The following is a 17470-nucleotide window of genomic DNA, read 5'->3' on the forward strand; positions in this document are numbered from 1 at the left end:
TGGTGCTGCCATAAATGCCATTTGCACCTAGTAAGGGGCATTTACGCCAGTGCAGAGGCACTTATGTTGGTGCTAGGAAGCTAGGAACAGTGCTATGGCAAGGGCTCCAGCGCTACCACAGTGCCTCTGTTCTTCCGGTGCAGGAACTTGCACTGGTGTCAAAGGGGGAGTTCCTGGGGGCAGGGCTGGCTTTAGTCAGCTTCCTGAGCCCTGTCGGCTTAGGAACACCCCCATTTGCTGGCAAAAAAAATAGGTGCAACCCATGGAGCTGCATAGAGCAGTTCCACGGGGACTGTGGGAGCATCCCTATTGGCTTGCTGGCCACGGTACAGCAAGTTTTTTCTGGAGGCAGCCTGGCTGCACTGTCCCTGGTCACACCCTCTACTACCCCACACTCAGGATTGCACTGTAAATGATACTTCCAACCCTTGCAGCCCAAGTGACAACACTAAGAAAATTGAAGGGAGCCATGTTTGCCTATTGCAACAAAACAGAAATCCAGTGTTACCTTTAAGACTAGCAACATTTTTTTCATCATGAGACTTTGAGAGTCAGAGATCTCTTCAAATACGTTCATGGTATCTGAAGAAGTGAGCTCAAGCTGATGATGCTAGTCTTTAAGGCAGTGGTTCTCAACCTGGGGGTCGGGACCCCTTTGGGGGTCGAACAACCCTTTCACAGGGGTCGCCTAAGGCTCTCTGCATCAGTGTCCTCCATCTGTAAAATGGATAAATGTTAGGGTTGGGGGTCACCACAACATGAGGAGCTGTATTAAAGGTTTGCAGCATTAGGAAGGTTGAGAACCACTGCTTTAAGGGGCCACTGAACCTCTGTTTCTCAACAACAGAAGTCTTCATTAATGGAAGAAAGAAATACCTGTATTTCCTCATTTCTGGAATATATTATTTTCATTTATGCGTCCAGTGAGAAGCAGAAGTGGAGGATTTAAGGAGCATAACCAAACAGCAAAGAACCAAATCTGCATGATTTATGACAGCTATTATCAAAGGAGGCTTCAGCCTGCCAGAGGAGTGAGATAAACGGTACAATTATGAGGCTGAAATGAGTTTCTAGTCTCATTTAATCAGTGGGAGAGGCATGGGGGCTGCATCAGGAAAAGTGTTCATAGCTCCTTTCCTTGTAAATACAAGAATGTAACCAGGCTTCAGAGGTTGGTCTCGATTGTCAAAGAAGTAGAAAGGATCAAATTAAAATTGCAGTAGGAACTGGTCACCTATTTTCAAAGTTTATACTCAACAAGATACATCTTATTCTTATATATTCTTTTTTGAAAATCAGAACATGTAAGGGGCCAACAAAATTTTTAAAAATCAAAGGTCAAGTGCTATTTGCTGCCCAAATTAATTTTTCCTGTAAACTCCAATGTTTGTCTCAGGCTTGGACTATTCACTGTGAAAACCTGCCACTTTTTAACAGGACACTGCGACTCTGTCCCACCTGTTATCACTGTAGACCAATTAGGACTCCGGTACAGAACATCTAAAGGTGACAGGGATATTCCCTGCTCATAAACACCACCTATCTTCATACCTTTGATCGATGAAAGCAGGGAGCTTGGTGAATGAATAGCCCTGTGCAGAAATCACACATCTAAATACCTCATAAAGCATAGGTGTCAAACTCGCATCCCTCCAGATGTTAGAGACTACAGTTCCCATCATCCCCTGCCAGGATGCTGGCAGGTGATGATGGGAACTGTAGTCCATAATATCTGGAGGGATGCGAGTTTGACACCTGTGTCATAAAGCCAGTACCTAGCAAAGTCTTGTTCAGCAGTGTGACTAGACAGCTTTGATACCTTCAGCTGGATTTGTCTTCACATCTGACCAACTTTACTTGCCCGTAACCCAGCATTTAAATCTGTCATCAGTTGGTACAATTTGCATTTTCTGCTCTGCCAACATCTCTACTACTTCAGTGTAGCATTGTAGGTAACACAGCCTAACATAATGAAAGCACCCTCAGAAACAGTACATGACTACAGCCACATTAGCTGGTGCATACCCTTCAAAGCTGCTATGATCAACTTAAAACCCTGGCTGCCAACAGCCTAGAGGGGAAAAAAGCTTAATAGAAGCTTATTTGTAGAAACAGGCAGTTGGAGCTTTTCATGGCATAGGGAAAACATCATGTGATAAATAACATCCCTTTAAACTAAAAAAAGTGCAAGACAGTCTGTACAGACTATTGGCAACCTTACTTAAAACTTGTGACAGAACAGGGAGATTTTGCTATTTCCTGCTCCTGTTAGATACAAACAAGTTTCATTATTAAAATGACTTGAATCCCTGGACCTACTTCACTATCTGTTAAAGAATGAAAGCCTAGAAAATACAAAAAAAAAAGCAGGGTAGTTTTGCTAGTAATTGTGGGACTTTAAAATAGTTCTTGTGCTTGCAATTTTGCATGGCATGTGCTTCAGAATTGAGGCCCCTATTAAGATAATCCATGCTTAAAGATCTCGTCATAAACCATACCCTCTTAAAATGTATCAGCGATTCTCATTCTGCACTTGATGTACAAGTCATGCAGGAGAATACAAAACTTGGCCTATGCTGCTCAACCGATATTCATGTATGGTAATGTTAGCAAGTTATCATTAGGCTTGTTCATCACTCAGGGAGAAAGGATTGTAGAACTGGGGCATAGTCCAATAAATAAAAAGAAACCCCGACAATTCAACTTGAGCATTGGCAGTTTAACCTCCAATATTCTAATTTGCAATTTGGGCCTTTAAAAGATTTGAATGCATTCACTAGCTAGATAGTTCACACCTACAAGGGAAGTCCACATAAAAGTAATATACCATTTATTCAGAAACAAACTAGGTTATTTTCTGGATTTTTTTAACAAGTCAACATAGACTGTATGAACTATCAATTCTTCTCACATCGGGTTGGATCCAAAGGCCCCCTCCATCACCTTGATTGAAGTCGTTGAATGTAGGCCTTCTTTTCATCTTAGTTACCAAGTTCATTTTGGGCTATCACAGTCATCATCTCAACTTGTGATCTAGCCCTATCTGGAAGTTGTAACTAGGGTTGGGCACCATTTGCAAGGGGCGTCGGGTTTAAAAGTCCCAGAAATTTTAGAAAAATATGAAAAAGCAAAAACTCCATACCAGTACAGAGGTTTTCCCCAGCTTTAATTTTTCTGGTTTATTAAACCTGATTCCAAAAAATGTCAAGCCTCCAAAGTACATGTCAGACCTAGAGGCAGCAGGCAGCATAGGGCTTAAAGCTGGGCTCAAGCTTATCTGCCACCTCTGAAGCCCATGTGGACTTCAGAGGCATCAGGGAAGAACTGAATGCTGAGCTCAGCTCAGCCAGGCTCAGCATTCAATCCATGGGGACTGTGGCGGTGATCAGCAGGTGAGGGATTCTGACCCTTTTTAAAAAACACAATGGCAGTGGAAGTGCCACAGACCCAAACACTGAGCTTGGCCAACCTGAGCCCAGTATTTGGCTCTGCCTGAACACTACTGAATATACATGCACTTTGGAGGCAGCTGGGGGAAGAGAAACAGCGGGCCTGGGCAAGCCAAGCCTACTGTTTGGCTCTCTGCTACCTTAGTCCATGTTGACCATGGCAGTGGTCACCAGGAAAGTGAGAAAGAGGGAGGAGGGGGGATCCCCATCTTTTTTACATATATACACATACACACACACACCAGCAGGCCCAAAATGGCCTGAAAAATGTTGGAAAAATTTGACATTTCTCAGGATCCAATTTTTGGCTTCTTTACATTGCTGCTTTATAAGATGGACACCCCCCCAATACTATTTCCTGGGGGGGGGGGTTCCATTCATCCTAGTTGTGAGAGTACATTGTGTAATCTCCTTGTTAAAGGAGCTGAGCTGTGGAGGCTTATATGGGGAATTCAGATTGGCCTGTACACTCCAACACATGCCAGCTGGGTGACCTTGGGCTAGTCACAGTTCTTCTGAGCACTCTCAGCCCCACCTCCTTTACAGGGTGTTTCTTGTGAGGGGAGAAGGGTAAAGAGTTTGTGAGCCCCTTTGAGTCTCCTATAGGAGAGAAAGGGGGAATATAAATCCAACTCTTCTTCTTCTGGAGGATGACACTGCCAGTAAGTAATCCTGTGACACTGTGGGGTTTGTTCAGCAAACTATTTCTGAACCCTTCTTTAGGATTTATAAGTTTTTTTAAAAAGCCTTTTGAGGTCCAAACCACGAACACAACACTATCTCATCCACTTTTGGTGGGACACCAGCCCATTTTTTACATAGAAATACCATTTCTATGAACGGACATTTGGCCTCCTAATGGCTGTGGAAACTAAGCACACTTTGCACATCCCAACAAGCAACAATATTTCTAGGACCAACCAACTGTAAGGCTTTATTTTCACATCATAATCTGAGAACACTGAATGTGCCTAGACAATGGGGAGGATTATTTTAAACTCTGTAATAGCAAGCAAAATTGCTGCTGCCAGATTTGGAACATCTTCATACTGTAGCCAATGTCTGGTATTCAACCAGCTTTTCTCCTGTTGAGAAAAAAAGAATTTGGTCTCCTTTGACCACCAAGAAAGCTATGGAGGGATCATAGGGCCCACATGAAAAAAGTACCATGCGGGAGGAGGGCTGCAGTAAGAAGTGAATGAGATTCAGTGAAAAAATTGGCTTGGTCAATGGGCCAAGGACAGGAAGGAAAAAAGTACTGCAAGAAATTGGAAGTTTTATCAAGACGAGAAGTATCTGAATAAATTTAGGACTGCAGTTTCTTTTGCTGTAAAAGCTACTTGTGTAAGACTTACAACATCCGTTGCAGAATACGCTAGTCTTCATCCCTGACCAAAGCATAGGAATGTTTTGAGGAATAGTAAATAAGAATAGGAACGTCAATCGGGAGAACCAGGTGGAAGAAAATATTGTTAGAAAGGGGAATGGTGGGACAATTAATTATGGTCACTCTGTGAAAGAAAGAAGAAAAAGAATGAGCTACACATAAGATGTAATTTTGTTAAAAGTTTGGGCTAAGTTCTTTTTAAAAGGCACGAACCAAATAGCATTACAGTACTTTCACTGCGCTTTAGGAGCAGTAGAGATTGTAAAGCAAAATAAAATTATGTTTGGAATCAAAACACAATGAATAGCCCCATTCAAAGAGCTGAGGGAAATGGCATGCTGCCTCCAGAGGGTTTGCAAGAAGAGTTGGGAGGCAGTGAATGCCAAAAATTCCCTGGCCATCTCCAAGCCCACCATAGTCAAAAACACTTATGCCATCCAAAAGAGTGGTGTAAGTCCAAGAGTTACGCCGGGAAGCCGGCCAGTGGAAGTCGGCTAAAGTTGGCTCCATGCCCTGGGAACGTCCCCAGCCAACCAGTGTCTACCTGGACACAGCTCCACAGTGCTCACCCACCTGCCTGCCTTCCAGTTTGCCTTTCTGGCTGACCTAAGTGCCACAGCAGAAAGGGGAAATGCACCAGTGTGATCCCACACCTGATCCAATAGCCCATAATTCCTCCCCACAGGATTGGGCTACAACTCTCCATTGTTTAAATGTGCCTGTTAATTATATTTTTTTAACATTTCAATTGCAAATGCTCTTTTGAACATAAAAGATGCAGCACAGCTTTAGCAAGGTGTAGTTTGTGCTTAATTCTACCTTCATAATACCTTTTCATGCCAGATCTGAGTAGTACAAAATCATTGATGTTAAAAAGCTTATATTGGATTCCGCATTAGTTTTATAATCTGAAAACTGTGGTTTTCTACTCAACTCATTGGGAGAGGAAACTGAAAAAAATTAGGAACTTAACACACTTAAAATAAACAAAACTTTTCTGGTTTCAAAAAGTTTATTTATAAGAAAAGTATTTTCTAACCTGATATCCAACAAAAAAAAACCCCTCTTCCTTCCGAATCTGAACAATTGATAACCTTTCCTTGAGATTTCAGTTTTTGTTTCATTTAAAATTAAAAACGAGCCCAATTTTCTTTCTCTTTCGACTAAACCTAAAGAACTCGAGTACAGTACCTTTGAATTGCAATGGGCGGGAGACGGAACGTGATAAAATTTATAATGTACAAGTATAAAAATATGTTACTCAAGGTTCAGCATAATAATTTAATAGCTTTTTGCTGTTTTGTAAGCATCTGGGAATGGAATAGATACATGTCCTGCTCCTGTCACAAGAGGTAGGATGCCTGCATTTGGTACGACATTCCACGAGAGAGTCAAAGTGACGTTTCTGTTGCCCCTGAAATTTGAACAAAGCGTTAGCAGAAACACTCTCATATTCTCAGCGGTACACAAAACAAGAAGCAATACTTTATATGTTAGAAGGTTTATGCATATTAACATTATATTTCATTAATAGGATTCATGGTACACTCTATGTACAAGGTAAGTGCCGTCCCCTGTGCAAGCACGGGGTCATTACTGAACCACGGGATGATGCCACATTGTGACATTTACTAGGCAAACTATGTTTATAGGATCGTTGCTTTCCCCAGTCACCTACACTTTGCCCCCAGCAAGCTGGATACTCATTTTACTGTCCTTGGAAAGATGGAGGGCTGAGTCAACCTGGATCCAGCAACATGAAACTGACTTCCATCAGGATCAAATTCAGGTTGTAAACAGAGCTTTGACTGCAGTACTGCAGCTTACCACATCGTGCCACAGGACCCTATGCTCCATGAGACCCGTGTAAATGCCCCGTGTTATCAGTAAGCCATTACAATGTGCATGTTACTCTGCATCTTTTCTTAAAAAGAGATTTCAAAGTCTAGTGGGTAATCTGTAGAGAATGGTGTGCTCACTTTCTATTAAAAAGGGAGTAATTCTAGGCAATATCAAGTGATGTTGATTGGATTCCAGCACACTACTTTCTGTAGATTATACTGCTTCAGCTTCCAGATTTATGGTGCAAAAAGATGAAAATTCATCTCCCTTAAATACTTTGTTCCCTGTATTACAGTCTTAAGAAATGCATAATGCTCCCAAACTTTTATTGCTCAGAAACAAATTTAAATGTTGTTCTCCTATTCCTCTTCTGACAGCTTATGTCACATGAGGAACATATCTCCAGACCCCACCCCCACCCCCCCGCACCAGACAGCTGCTAGGGCTCTTTCTTGGGTAGAAAGCCACAACACTTCAGCAGTTTACATCTGTAGTCCAGAGATGGCCAAGAACTACTGAGCTGAAATGCCCCAGCAATTTTTGAAGCAGCATGATGTGAAAATTGCACCACTATTCAGAATACCATTTGCACAATATGAAGTAGTAAGTTTATCAAGCTTAGCAGTGATATCTGTCAGGTAATAAGACTTTACCTGTGAAGGAATGAAGCTAGTGCAAATTAGTTGCTATTTTAGGCAATAATTATTTGTTATATGAACTGGTCCTAAGTTGTGGATCTTCACCATATCTCATCTCTGTGCTGTGCACATGAAGGAGGATGGAGCATGAAACTGTATCCTTTCTACCTTTTAATATCAAGCACAAATTCACAGCAAGTATCCAAAACAACTGCTTAAAGCTATAATGCCTCCAATTTTACATTACAAACCAGTCTCAGTTGCTTGGGTACATGCATAATTAACTCTTTGTGAAAAAGTACGTTCTAAGACATGACACAGGACTTTCTGGCAGTGAGATGCAATGATAAACCAAGGCACACATGCACTGTGACTGGAACTTGTTGCCAGCCTTCTCCGGTACTGCAAACTGCTTGGCTTTGCCTCTGCCTCTTTCACATCAGATGCACCCTCTCTCTACAGAAGAACATGACGTGACTTCCTAAGGCAGCCACTCGGAAAGGCAATTTCTGCACTGGAACACAGCAAGAAGGCACACAGCTAACCAAAGGAAATGGGATAAGAAGTTATTCCTTACCCCTTTGCCACTGCCAATTTACTTACATTATTTGTTTTACGAAAATGTGGCAGTTGCAGTGCACTTGCTTAATATGTACGTTTCTTATGTACAGAACAATTTATGATCAGTAACCACTGAGGGAGGCAATTTTGCCAAGATGTTTTTAATGGTTATTGTTACAGCGGAATGTGCCTGTTTGTATATTTGTATACAGCTATTATCCATATTGCTGTATCAATTGCCTACTTAGTGGTATTATTATGATTTTTGAAATGTTTAGTGAGATTCAATATGTTTTTTCATTTCGCATTTACATTTTTAGAGTCATAATTTTTTTAAATTCTTTGTTTCAACCTCCCGATTTATCTCATCTGTTTTACGCGGGGGGGGGGGGGGCTTTGCCCTCTGATGCCATTAGAACAAAGGTAGAAGTTGAGCAGTGATCACACCAGCCACCAACAGCACTTGGTAAATCAAGGCTTCAGCAATTCTTTCCCATATCTAAGTGCCCCCCTACAGTTTCTCTCCCACATTAGAATCACATTGCTCTTCTCTTTCCACCGTTTTCTTTCTGTCTGCACACCTGATCACACTATAACCATTCCCAAGTGTGAAGGCCCCCCTCCATTACCCTTCTCTTGGGCTATTGGTAATCTTCTTTCATGGACATCCTGATGACTGCCAAGATAAAACCCCTCAATAACTCTACTTTTGTACATACTAAGTGTATACTTTTGCTGGATCTGTGTTAATGACAGCAGGTTTGTAATATTTGTTATCACCCTTTAACACGTTGTTCCAACACTCACTTTCCCTGGTTTGGAATTACTGCAGGGAATGTCAAAGGCACAACAGTAAAAAAATAAGAGGGCTATTTACTCACTTAAGACCGTTTCCATCATCAAAGAAAAAGTATTTTGATTTCATATCTTTCAACAGTAGCTTTGGATTATCGCCTCTCAAAATGATTTTGTCCCAAAGGACAACCTGGTTCAAAGCCTACAATTAAAATTAATCAGCAAGTTACTTCAAGAAGATAAACAAAAATACAGAAATTCCAACTCTTGATAAATTGAAAATGTGAACAGTCAATTATTGTAGACTTGCAAGAGTGAACTTTTGTTTGTGTGACAGAAGATTAGTTAATAAAACTCAAGAACTTTATCATAAAGACTGCCAGCGAAAATCTCCATACAAAAAATAATGAAGATCCTTCCTGGAGAAAAAACCCTGGAAAACCCAATTCTTTAAAAACTCTCAGCAGCACAACTATTTTATCTGAATACGGAGACAACATAAATGCTTGAAGCAACTATTAGAAAGTGTTTTGCTTTCCTGCAGCTGAGGATTCAATAGAGAATTTTAGAAAACGCTAAAAATCCAATTGCTTTCCTTTCTAGAAATGAAACATTCTGGAAAATATGTTAGAACAGCATTTTAAGACCATGACTGTTAGCGAAAACAAAACTTTCAGAACACAGATAAACTTTTCAAATAAAAATTACAGATAAAATTTAATTTGACGAATTCCTCTTAAAGGGGCAACATGACTGTGGGCCATTTTCCAAACAGTACCCTGTATGTATTGTCTAAGGCTTTCACGGCCAGATTCAACTGGTTCTGGTGGGTTTTCTGGGCTGTGTGGCCGTGATCTGGTGGATCTTGTTCCTAACGTTTCCCCTGCACCTGTGGCTGGCATTTTCAGAGGTGTATCAGAGGGAAGTCTGTTACACACTGGCAAAACGTTCAGAACAAGATCCACCAGACCACGGCCACACAGCCCGGAAAACCCACCAGAACCAGTACTCTGTATGCTGCACTTTCTACAGTACAACAAGCTACTTTTTAACACTCCCAAATGAGCAAAGCAGATTTTTGTTTAGTGATTATGAAGTTGAGCACAAAAGAGAAGTAATTTGTTTGGAAAATAAATTAAAAGTTTGATGTACCTATAAAGACTCTAAACAGGATTCCACATTGTACAAAAACAGCTTCTCAGTGAGTACCTTGTGAAATGGCAGCAAAGATAGCATGATTTCCAGTCACATTGACAATGCAATCCTGGGGGGTGAATGTGTTCAGGGAACTAACTGACCTCAAAAACACTGACAAAAGGGCCAGCTGTGCTGGCACAGGCCCCTGGCACTGTCCTGCCACACTCAGGTACTGGCACAGAGGTACAACTGAGGCGAAGGCTCTTACACCAGCACGGTTAGGGAGAATTCTAGGGCTGCGTGGACAAAAGAGTGAGAAGTGAAGCACTTTGGCGGCAGGAGAAGCACAGAAAGTGCATTGATCAATACTGGCAAGAAGGTTGGACCAACATCCAAAGGGAACAGCAAAGTCTGTACTCTGTGGCTGACCTCTCCCATTTCAGAACCCAAACAGGTACCCTACCTCTAGAGACAAATCCTAAAGAGGTGGTTGTGTACTAACAGGTAAGCAGGGTCCCAGTACCCAAACTGCTTCCCCATTTGCTTGGTTCATGGCTGGGAGCTGCTCCAGCAATGAAACCTCCCATACCTGAGTCCAGCAGCATTACAATACAGCAGCAGGATCCATGGCCGCACAGCACTATTGTCCCTCATGCACAAGGAGGAAGGGGAGCTGATGCACGGAGAGTGCTCCAGGAGAATTGCCAAATTTTTCAGCTCCATGTTGGGCTGTAAGCTCATTGCTTGGGTGGGCTTCCCCCCACCCCTGGACTAGGTTGCCACCCAAGTCATCAACTCATTCTCCTGAAGGAACAGAGCTCTGTGTAGCAGCGCCATGGTGGATGGATCATTAGCAGTAGCTGAACTCGTCAATGCAGGGGGGGGGGATTGTGGCAGTTTTACCCCATGGGCCACCGAGTGGAGGCTCTTGCATACCATGACTCACATGGTTGCAACCAGCAAGGGTCTCCTGGCTGCTTGTTATCACATGTGTCTCTGTTTTGCTTTCTGCAGGTGAGGGTTCAATATGAGACCTTGGGCATGGCTAATGCCATTAGACTCGCTCAGTCTGCTATCCCAGACCTCCTCCCAGAGTGAAGCAATGTACCCAGCCAAGTCTTCAAGTTCGACCTACAAATCCACCCTACTTAGAAGCATGTTGTGCTAGGGAATGTTCAGTCCCTCTCTCCATAGTCCCAGGGAGGTGGCAACTTGGGCTGACAGACCTCACCCTGACTGGCAGTTCAACAACTAGCGTGTGCCACTTTGTCTCAGTCTGTTTGGTTCTGACTGCCTGACAGGAGCTCCATGCCCTTCTCTGCCCCACTTCCTCCTCACCCTATCAGTGATTCCCCCTTAGGGGTGCCCAATGAAATATCCAAGAAGGAGGGCTCTTGGGTGCCCTTCATGCCCTCTCCTGTGAGGGGTTCCCAGACCTGTCAGGCCAATTGGTGCTGTCTGCCCTGTCCGTCACAGCCCTGCCATTGCTCCTTGTGAACTGTAGGGGACATGAGTGTGTGGTTTCTGGAGAGACTGACAGTTGTGACCTCTGTAACCTTGCTTCTTGTATTTTTCCTGCCTTGTGGTCTCTGATGGAACCCTTTAGGAAGCAGGCTAGCGGTACTACAGTTACACAATAGGACTGTACTTCCCATTTATTTAATACTCACATTGTTCTTTGTTGAATATTCTGCTGACAAATATAGAAATAACTGTTTCACATTCCAGTCAAATATACTTTGGAGATGTAAGAAAATTAAGGAACAGAATCTTTTAAAAACAAACATCCAGCATGATCAACAATTTAGTTTTTTTAAAAAATCTTTAAATGAAATGTACCAGCTTTAGCTGTTTATGTTACACATCTGATAGACACAACAGTACTTACACTATTGAAAACTTAAAAAAAGATAAATATCACAATGGTTAATTCTGTAGATGACAATTAGTATGTGGAGAAAACCAGTTTTTGCTGGAAATAGAACATGGAAGATTGGAGTACAATTTCCTTATCTCTTAACAAATCTCCCTTGCATCCTTCCATTAATCCCAAAATTCTTCCAATTCTTTGGGGGGGAGGGGGACCCCCAAACACAAGTTGAACAATTATGCAAAATTATTTCAAATGAGCAAACTAGGGGACCACAATGGAGACTCTTTTATTTTACCTACAAGATTTTGGCCCCTTCTGCACATGCAGAATAACGCACTTTCAATCCACTTTCACAATTGTTTGCAAGTGGATTTTGCTATTCCGCATTGTAAAATCCAGCTGCAAAGTGCATTGAAAGTAGACTGAAAGTGCATTATTCTGCATGTGCAGAAGGGGCCTTAGTTACCATGACTAGAGAATCTGGGATTGCTGAGAATTCATCTCCAAGGATTACTTCCAGTAATGCTGTTCCAGCAGAAAAGCATCTGCTGATGGGGAGGGCTCTGCTGATCCCCCCGTTGACAGCCATGTTTTCTCCACTGGTACCCTGGCCCTGAAAAGGAGTTTGTGATCCACCTTGAGATTCCTTATAGGAGAGAAAGGCGAGGCATAAAATCTGAACTCAGCTATTCCACAGATCCAATATTATCTAGCAGAACCTCACTATATTAAATACTGGAAGAGTACAAATTTTCCATGACATGATTCTGGAACCCAGTGAGGAGGGGGAGAAGAAGATGGGTCGGCTGAAAGAAAAAGCTTCTAGCTGGATCCAACCCACCATTAGAATTTATTTTTAAACTCTACCCAAAACTTTGCACTTGCTATAAAGGATATCTGCTGAAATGTCAAAAGTGATTATTCCAAGGTCACTTCTTTCTCCAGGTCCAGTGAAATCCTCTACATTTTTTCTAAGAAACAAAGACAAAACACACCATTTAATACTCTTTATAACTGGCAAAGGCAAATAAGATTCTTCAGAAGATTCTTCTTGTCAGAATGGAGAGCCATGAAAAGGATCCTAACTGCATGCAAAAGAACACTCAGTCCAGCAATAATATTTACATTTCGAAGATCAGTCTTTGCACTAAATATCAAAAGATACTAGACATGAATAATGTTTTCATGTCAGGCTGCCCAATCCACAGCCATGGACTGCCAATGACAGTGCCACTACTGCATTGCCGCCAAAGGGCTTTCCAGCAGTGCAAAGAAGTAGAAAACCCAAAAAAAATTCCTCCACCACTGGAAAGCCCTCCACAGAGCTTAATAGACTTAGGCCACTCAAAAGGAGAAGTCCAAACCCCAGGCTGCGTAACTGGCCGCAAACCTGGGGTGGAAGTCAACTAATGTCAGCTCTACCTGTGGGTGTGCATCTGACCCCCCACCGCAACTGCGTAGACAGGGCTGGCAGCAGTGTGGAAGTACTTACACAGTGCCCACCGCTACATATGGGCCTTCTGGAGGGCTGCAGCATCCACCTGCCACCCACTGAGTTAAGTGCCACGGGGAGGACCAATCTGCCAGCATGGGCCCATGCCACCTCCATGGTTTGATTTGCTGTGAAACTACAATACAGTAACATTTGGCAAATGGTTTAGTGCACTGTCTCACCTGAAAGACTTAGGGCACTTCTGCACATGCAGAATAACGCATTTTCAATCCACTTTCAATGCACTCTGCAACTGGATTTTACTGTGCAAAATAGCAAAATCCGCTTGCAAACAATTGTGAAAGTGGATTGGAAATGCATTATTCAGTGAGAAATTATTATATTAATCACATTCTCCATGCATTGCCATGAATGTATTTACACTGGAAAGGCAATTGATTTAGCACATTTTAATTGCACAAGGCATGTGATATCTGGAGCCCATAATTTAACACAGAGATGTTCCTTTTTTAATCAAAGTGTACTGGGAATGCAAGAGCCACAAATGATCTAAACCAATGGAACTGCTAAGAAGAGTGCTGCTAGAACCTGTTAGGATATATTGCATGTGTACATGTCATTTGTTAGCCATAGGCTATACAAACAGCATCAGCAATTACACGTATGAATTACATAAAAGATTAAAACCAGTAGTTATATAGCATAAGACAAAATCATAACAATGTTAGAACGGCATCTTATGATTATGCCTACACACTAATATAATTATTCTCCTTCTAAACTAAATCGATAAGAGGCCACTTCCTGATTTCTGTAAAAACATCAGCCATAAGAAAACACAATATTCCCCACTATCTTTCAATTTCTCTAATATGTATGAAAGATATTTATTTCAGATATGAATATATAGAGGGCAAGATATTACGTAATGTAGAGCATCCTCTATCTGGCCGGAACCACAAGCACAAATGTGTTGGTTGATTGGCTTATTTGAGTATCTTCCATTTAAATAGTTAAGAGGGAAAGGATTGCAATCTAAGGCTACTAAAAGCCTTTCTTAGATTTGCATTTGTGAAATTGTTAAGAGAGGGGGCCAGACATTTGTGTTTCTTTATCCTGAAAAATCAGGGAGCAAAATTTGAAGTTGCAGCAGTTTCTTCATCCATGAGGGCGTCTTGCCATTCCCACATATTACTTTGATTCCTATAATCTAAAGAGACTGGCTAGATGTTCCTGAGACAGGCCTGTTAATCTTTTATAGTCTAAGAGCAGCCTAAGATGAATTCCTGTTTTTATTGACGGAACACCAGTTTCTAAGCGGAGCAAACAGGCCGATGTGGAGCCTAGAAGGCCTAAGATCTTTCTAAGGAACGTACTCTGAATGCTTTCTTTCATGCTTTCAGAGATTTCAGCTCTGTAAAGAACTTGAACAATGATCTTGCCTTGAAATTTTTTTAGGGCTGGAGGGACTAATGACCCCACTTGTGAAGAAAAAAATTAATAATGAGTTAATAGAACGAGTTGCTATTGAAATGTTTTCTTTTATTTGTATACTTCAAGATAGGGAAGTGTGGAAAAATATGCCTAAGTATTTATAGATCCTAAATTGTTCAACTTGTTGTCTAGCAATCTGCCACTTAAGTGTCTTTGTTCTCCTTCCAAAGACTTTGTTAAGTTGTAATTTATATTTAGTTTGTTGTTTTTACAATATGTCACCAATTGGTTTAGCATCCTTTCAATCCCTATTTTGGTGAAAGACATGACAGATATATCATCAGTGTAAAGTAGAAGGGGGATCTTTCTCCCTTCAAGCGATGAAGGAAAAAATTCTGTAGATTTTAGGCCTGTTATACATTCGTTGATGGAGTCAATACGCAACCCTGTTTAACTCCTTTCTCTAAGGGGATTTTGTCTGTTAACAGTTACTTCCCATTCTTATTCTGGTAGTTATATTTGAGCGTAGTTCTTTCAAAATTATAATCATTCTCTTATCCATATTTGATTTTTCCAATTTATACCAAAATATATCTCTATCTATAGAGTCAAAGGTCGAGGAAAGGTCAATGAATGCTACAAATAATTTTCCCTTTTTAAAGTGTATTTATGAATTAGATCATGTAAAATTGTGCACTGATCTACTGTATTATTGATATTCCTAAAACCTGCCTGTTCAGTAATGAATATCTTGTTCTCTTGAGACCAGTCATTTAATTTATCAAGGAGAAAGTGTATGTAAAGTTTATAGGTGTTTAACAGACTTATAGTTTGTCGTGTTGGATTTCTCTTCTTTTTTGATTATACTCAGTTTTGGTTATACTCATTTCGAGTTTTCTGGGGTCTTACAACTGAGCATTTATATCTGGAAAAAGCTTTTGCAAGAATTGGAGCCCACAAGGTTATGTTGGACTTAAACAACTTGGGAGGAATCATATCCTCATCAGGTGCCTTACAATGGGCAGAGACTGTATTATTTGTCCACATTCCTCTGACGTTACATGCTTCCATTAAAGGGGAGAATCTATTTTGGGGATATTTAATGGTGGAAGGTCACTGGAAATATTTTGAAAGTTTTGAATAGTGACAATCCCATACTTCTATGGGAATTGCATCATTATTTACCCAGATGTTATTTTGCATTCCTAATGAGAGTAAGTCCCAAAATGTTTTTCCTAGCTTTCCTTCCAATGCTTTGTGAAGCTCTTCCCATTTTAATTTGTTGAAAGCTAGTTTTTTCCCCTTTAAAAGGGCTTCACATTCTGCTCTACTTTGAGATTAACTAACCCACTGTAGTTCTTAACCTCATGGCCACTGACAAAAGCTTGGCAATATCCCGCCAGAGTAACAGCCAACTTATGCCTGCTAACCCCAATAACCGAGCTGCCTTCTCGTGGCCACACAAGCAAGCCTGCCAGAGGGCAGACCACAGCACTGGAGAGTTCGTGTTGTTCGCTCATTGGCTCCACGAAGGGGGAAATGAGAAAACCGGAAGCTGAGATCTACAGTTCTGAAAACCTATCTTGGAAAAAAAAAAAGGGAGACAATGCTGCTTAAAATATGAAATAGCACTAATAACAGCGTGTTCTTTAAGGACTATATATGTGGCTACCAGATTTAAGCAAAAGGCTTCCTTGCATTAGAGAGGGCGAAGGCACAAGATACAGGGGATAAAAAAACAAGAGTGTCGTGCAGCGGCCATGATCACCTGGTAGTTGTTACTATTATTTAGAGACCCTCATGGCACCTAAACGGGAAAATGAAAGATTGCAACAAATGTCCCCCAGGTACCTATTTTTCTTTCTTTCTTAAACCAAGCACGTGAATGGCCAGGGCATCCCTTAGAGACCTTTTCTTCGACCACATGCCGGCTGGCACTCAGAGGGGCGACACCCCCGGCCCCTCCAGGCGTCAAACGGAGCCTCCCTACCCCCATCCCAGCCGGTTTCACTCACAGTATGACCCGGGAGACGGCGATGCTGACAGGCACGCTGCGCTCCTTGAAGGCGGTGGTGATGAAGCAGCCGAAGGTGAGCGCCGCCATCACGCTCAGCGAGAAGGCGAAGAGCGAGTTGGCGCGCGTCAGCACCGTGTTCATTGCCCCGCCGGCCCGCGGCCCTCACCACGCCACAGCCCGGCTTCCTCCTGCCCTCCGGTCCGTGCTCCTCCAGGCCGAAGGGGAGCAGAAGCAGACCGGGACGCGCTGCGACGGGGAAGGCAAGAAAGGCGGAAGAGTCGCCGCCGCGCGTGACAGAGAAGGAAGCCGAGGCCCGAACCCGCCGCTCGGAAGCGAACCCGCCCAGCCGCCCGGCGTGAGGAGGAGCCCTGCTGGCGTCCCAGCGCCGAGTCCGCCCAGAGGCGGGATCTCCCCTCACAGCTCCGCCTTGGAAAGCCAGGGGGAGGGGGAGGGGGAGGGGGGGCTGAAGATATCAGTTCGTTGCAATGGTTATAAATGAACCCGTTTTTGCAAAACGAATTCATTTATAGCGATTGCAACTCGTTATAAATCTGCTGTGCGGAATGCACCGTTGAGAGTTAGGGAAGGAAGCGCTGGGAGGCGGCGAGGTGGTTCAGTTTGGTGTAACAGTAGCCGATTAAGCCAAACTAGCCGTGTTTGGTGCAGGGTCCATGTGGCTGGGGAGGAGGACAGAAGCGCTACTGTGCCCCCTGCGCTTACATGATATTTTGAGCTTCACAATCTTCATCTTTCCGTGTGCGTGTGAGTCCAGAGAACAGTATGGAGCACTGCAGTCCCATTAAAGAGTAACAAGGAGTTCTCGCTAATTATAACATCCTGTCATATGGAATAATGCTCAAATTTAGTTTATGGCCCGCAACGTT

The 17470-nt window shown here is 42.4% G+C and overlaps 1 protein-coding gene across 1 annotated transcript; it reads right to left on the reverse strand.

The window, feature by feature from the left end:
* Positions 1 to 5829: 5829 nt before the first annotated feature.
* SPCS3 (signal peptidase complex subunit 3) lies at positions 5830 to 16948 on the reverse strand. Its single transcript, XM_048509883.1, has 5 exons — positions 16585 to 16948; positions 12580 to 12653; positions 11480 to 11556; positions 8759 to 8874; positions 5830 to 6250 (listed from the first exon to the last, which is right to left on the reverse strand). The coding sequence occupies exons 1-5, from the start codon at positions 16725 to 16727 to the stop codon at positions 6118 to 6120; spliced, it is 543 nt and encodes a 180-aa protein (XP_048365840.1). The 5' UTR covers positions 16728 to 16948; the 3' UTR covers positions 5830 to 6117.
* Positions 16949 to 17470: the final 522 nt, after the last annotated feature.

This window comes from Sphaerodactylus townsendi, linkage group LG10 (genome assembly GCF_021028975.2).
Source record: "Sphaerodactylus townsendi isolate TG3544 linkage group LG10, MPM_Stown_v2.3, whole genome shotgun sequence".
In the NCBI taxonomy this organism is placed as follows: Eukaryota; Metazoa; Chordata; class Lepidosauria; order Squamata; family Sphaerodactylidae; genus Sphaerodactylus; species Sphaerodactylus townsendi.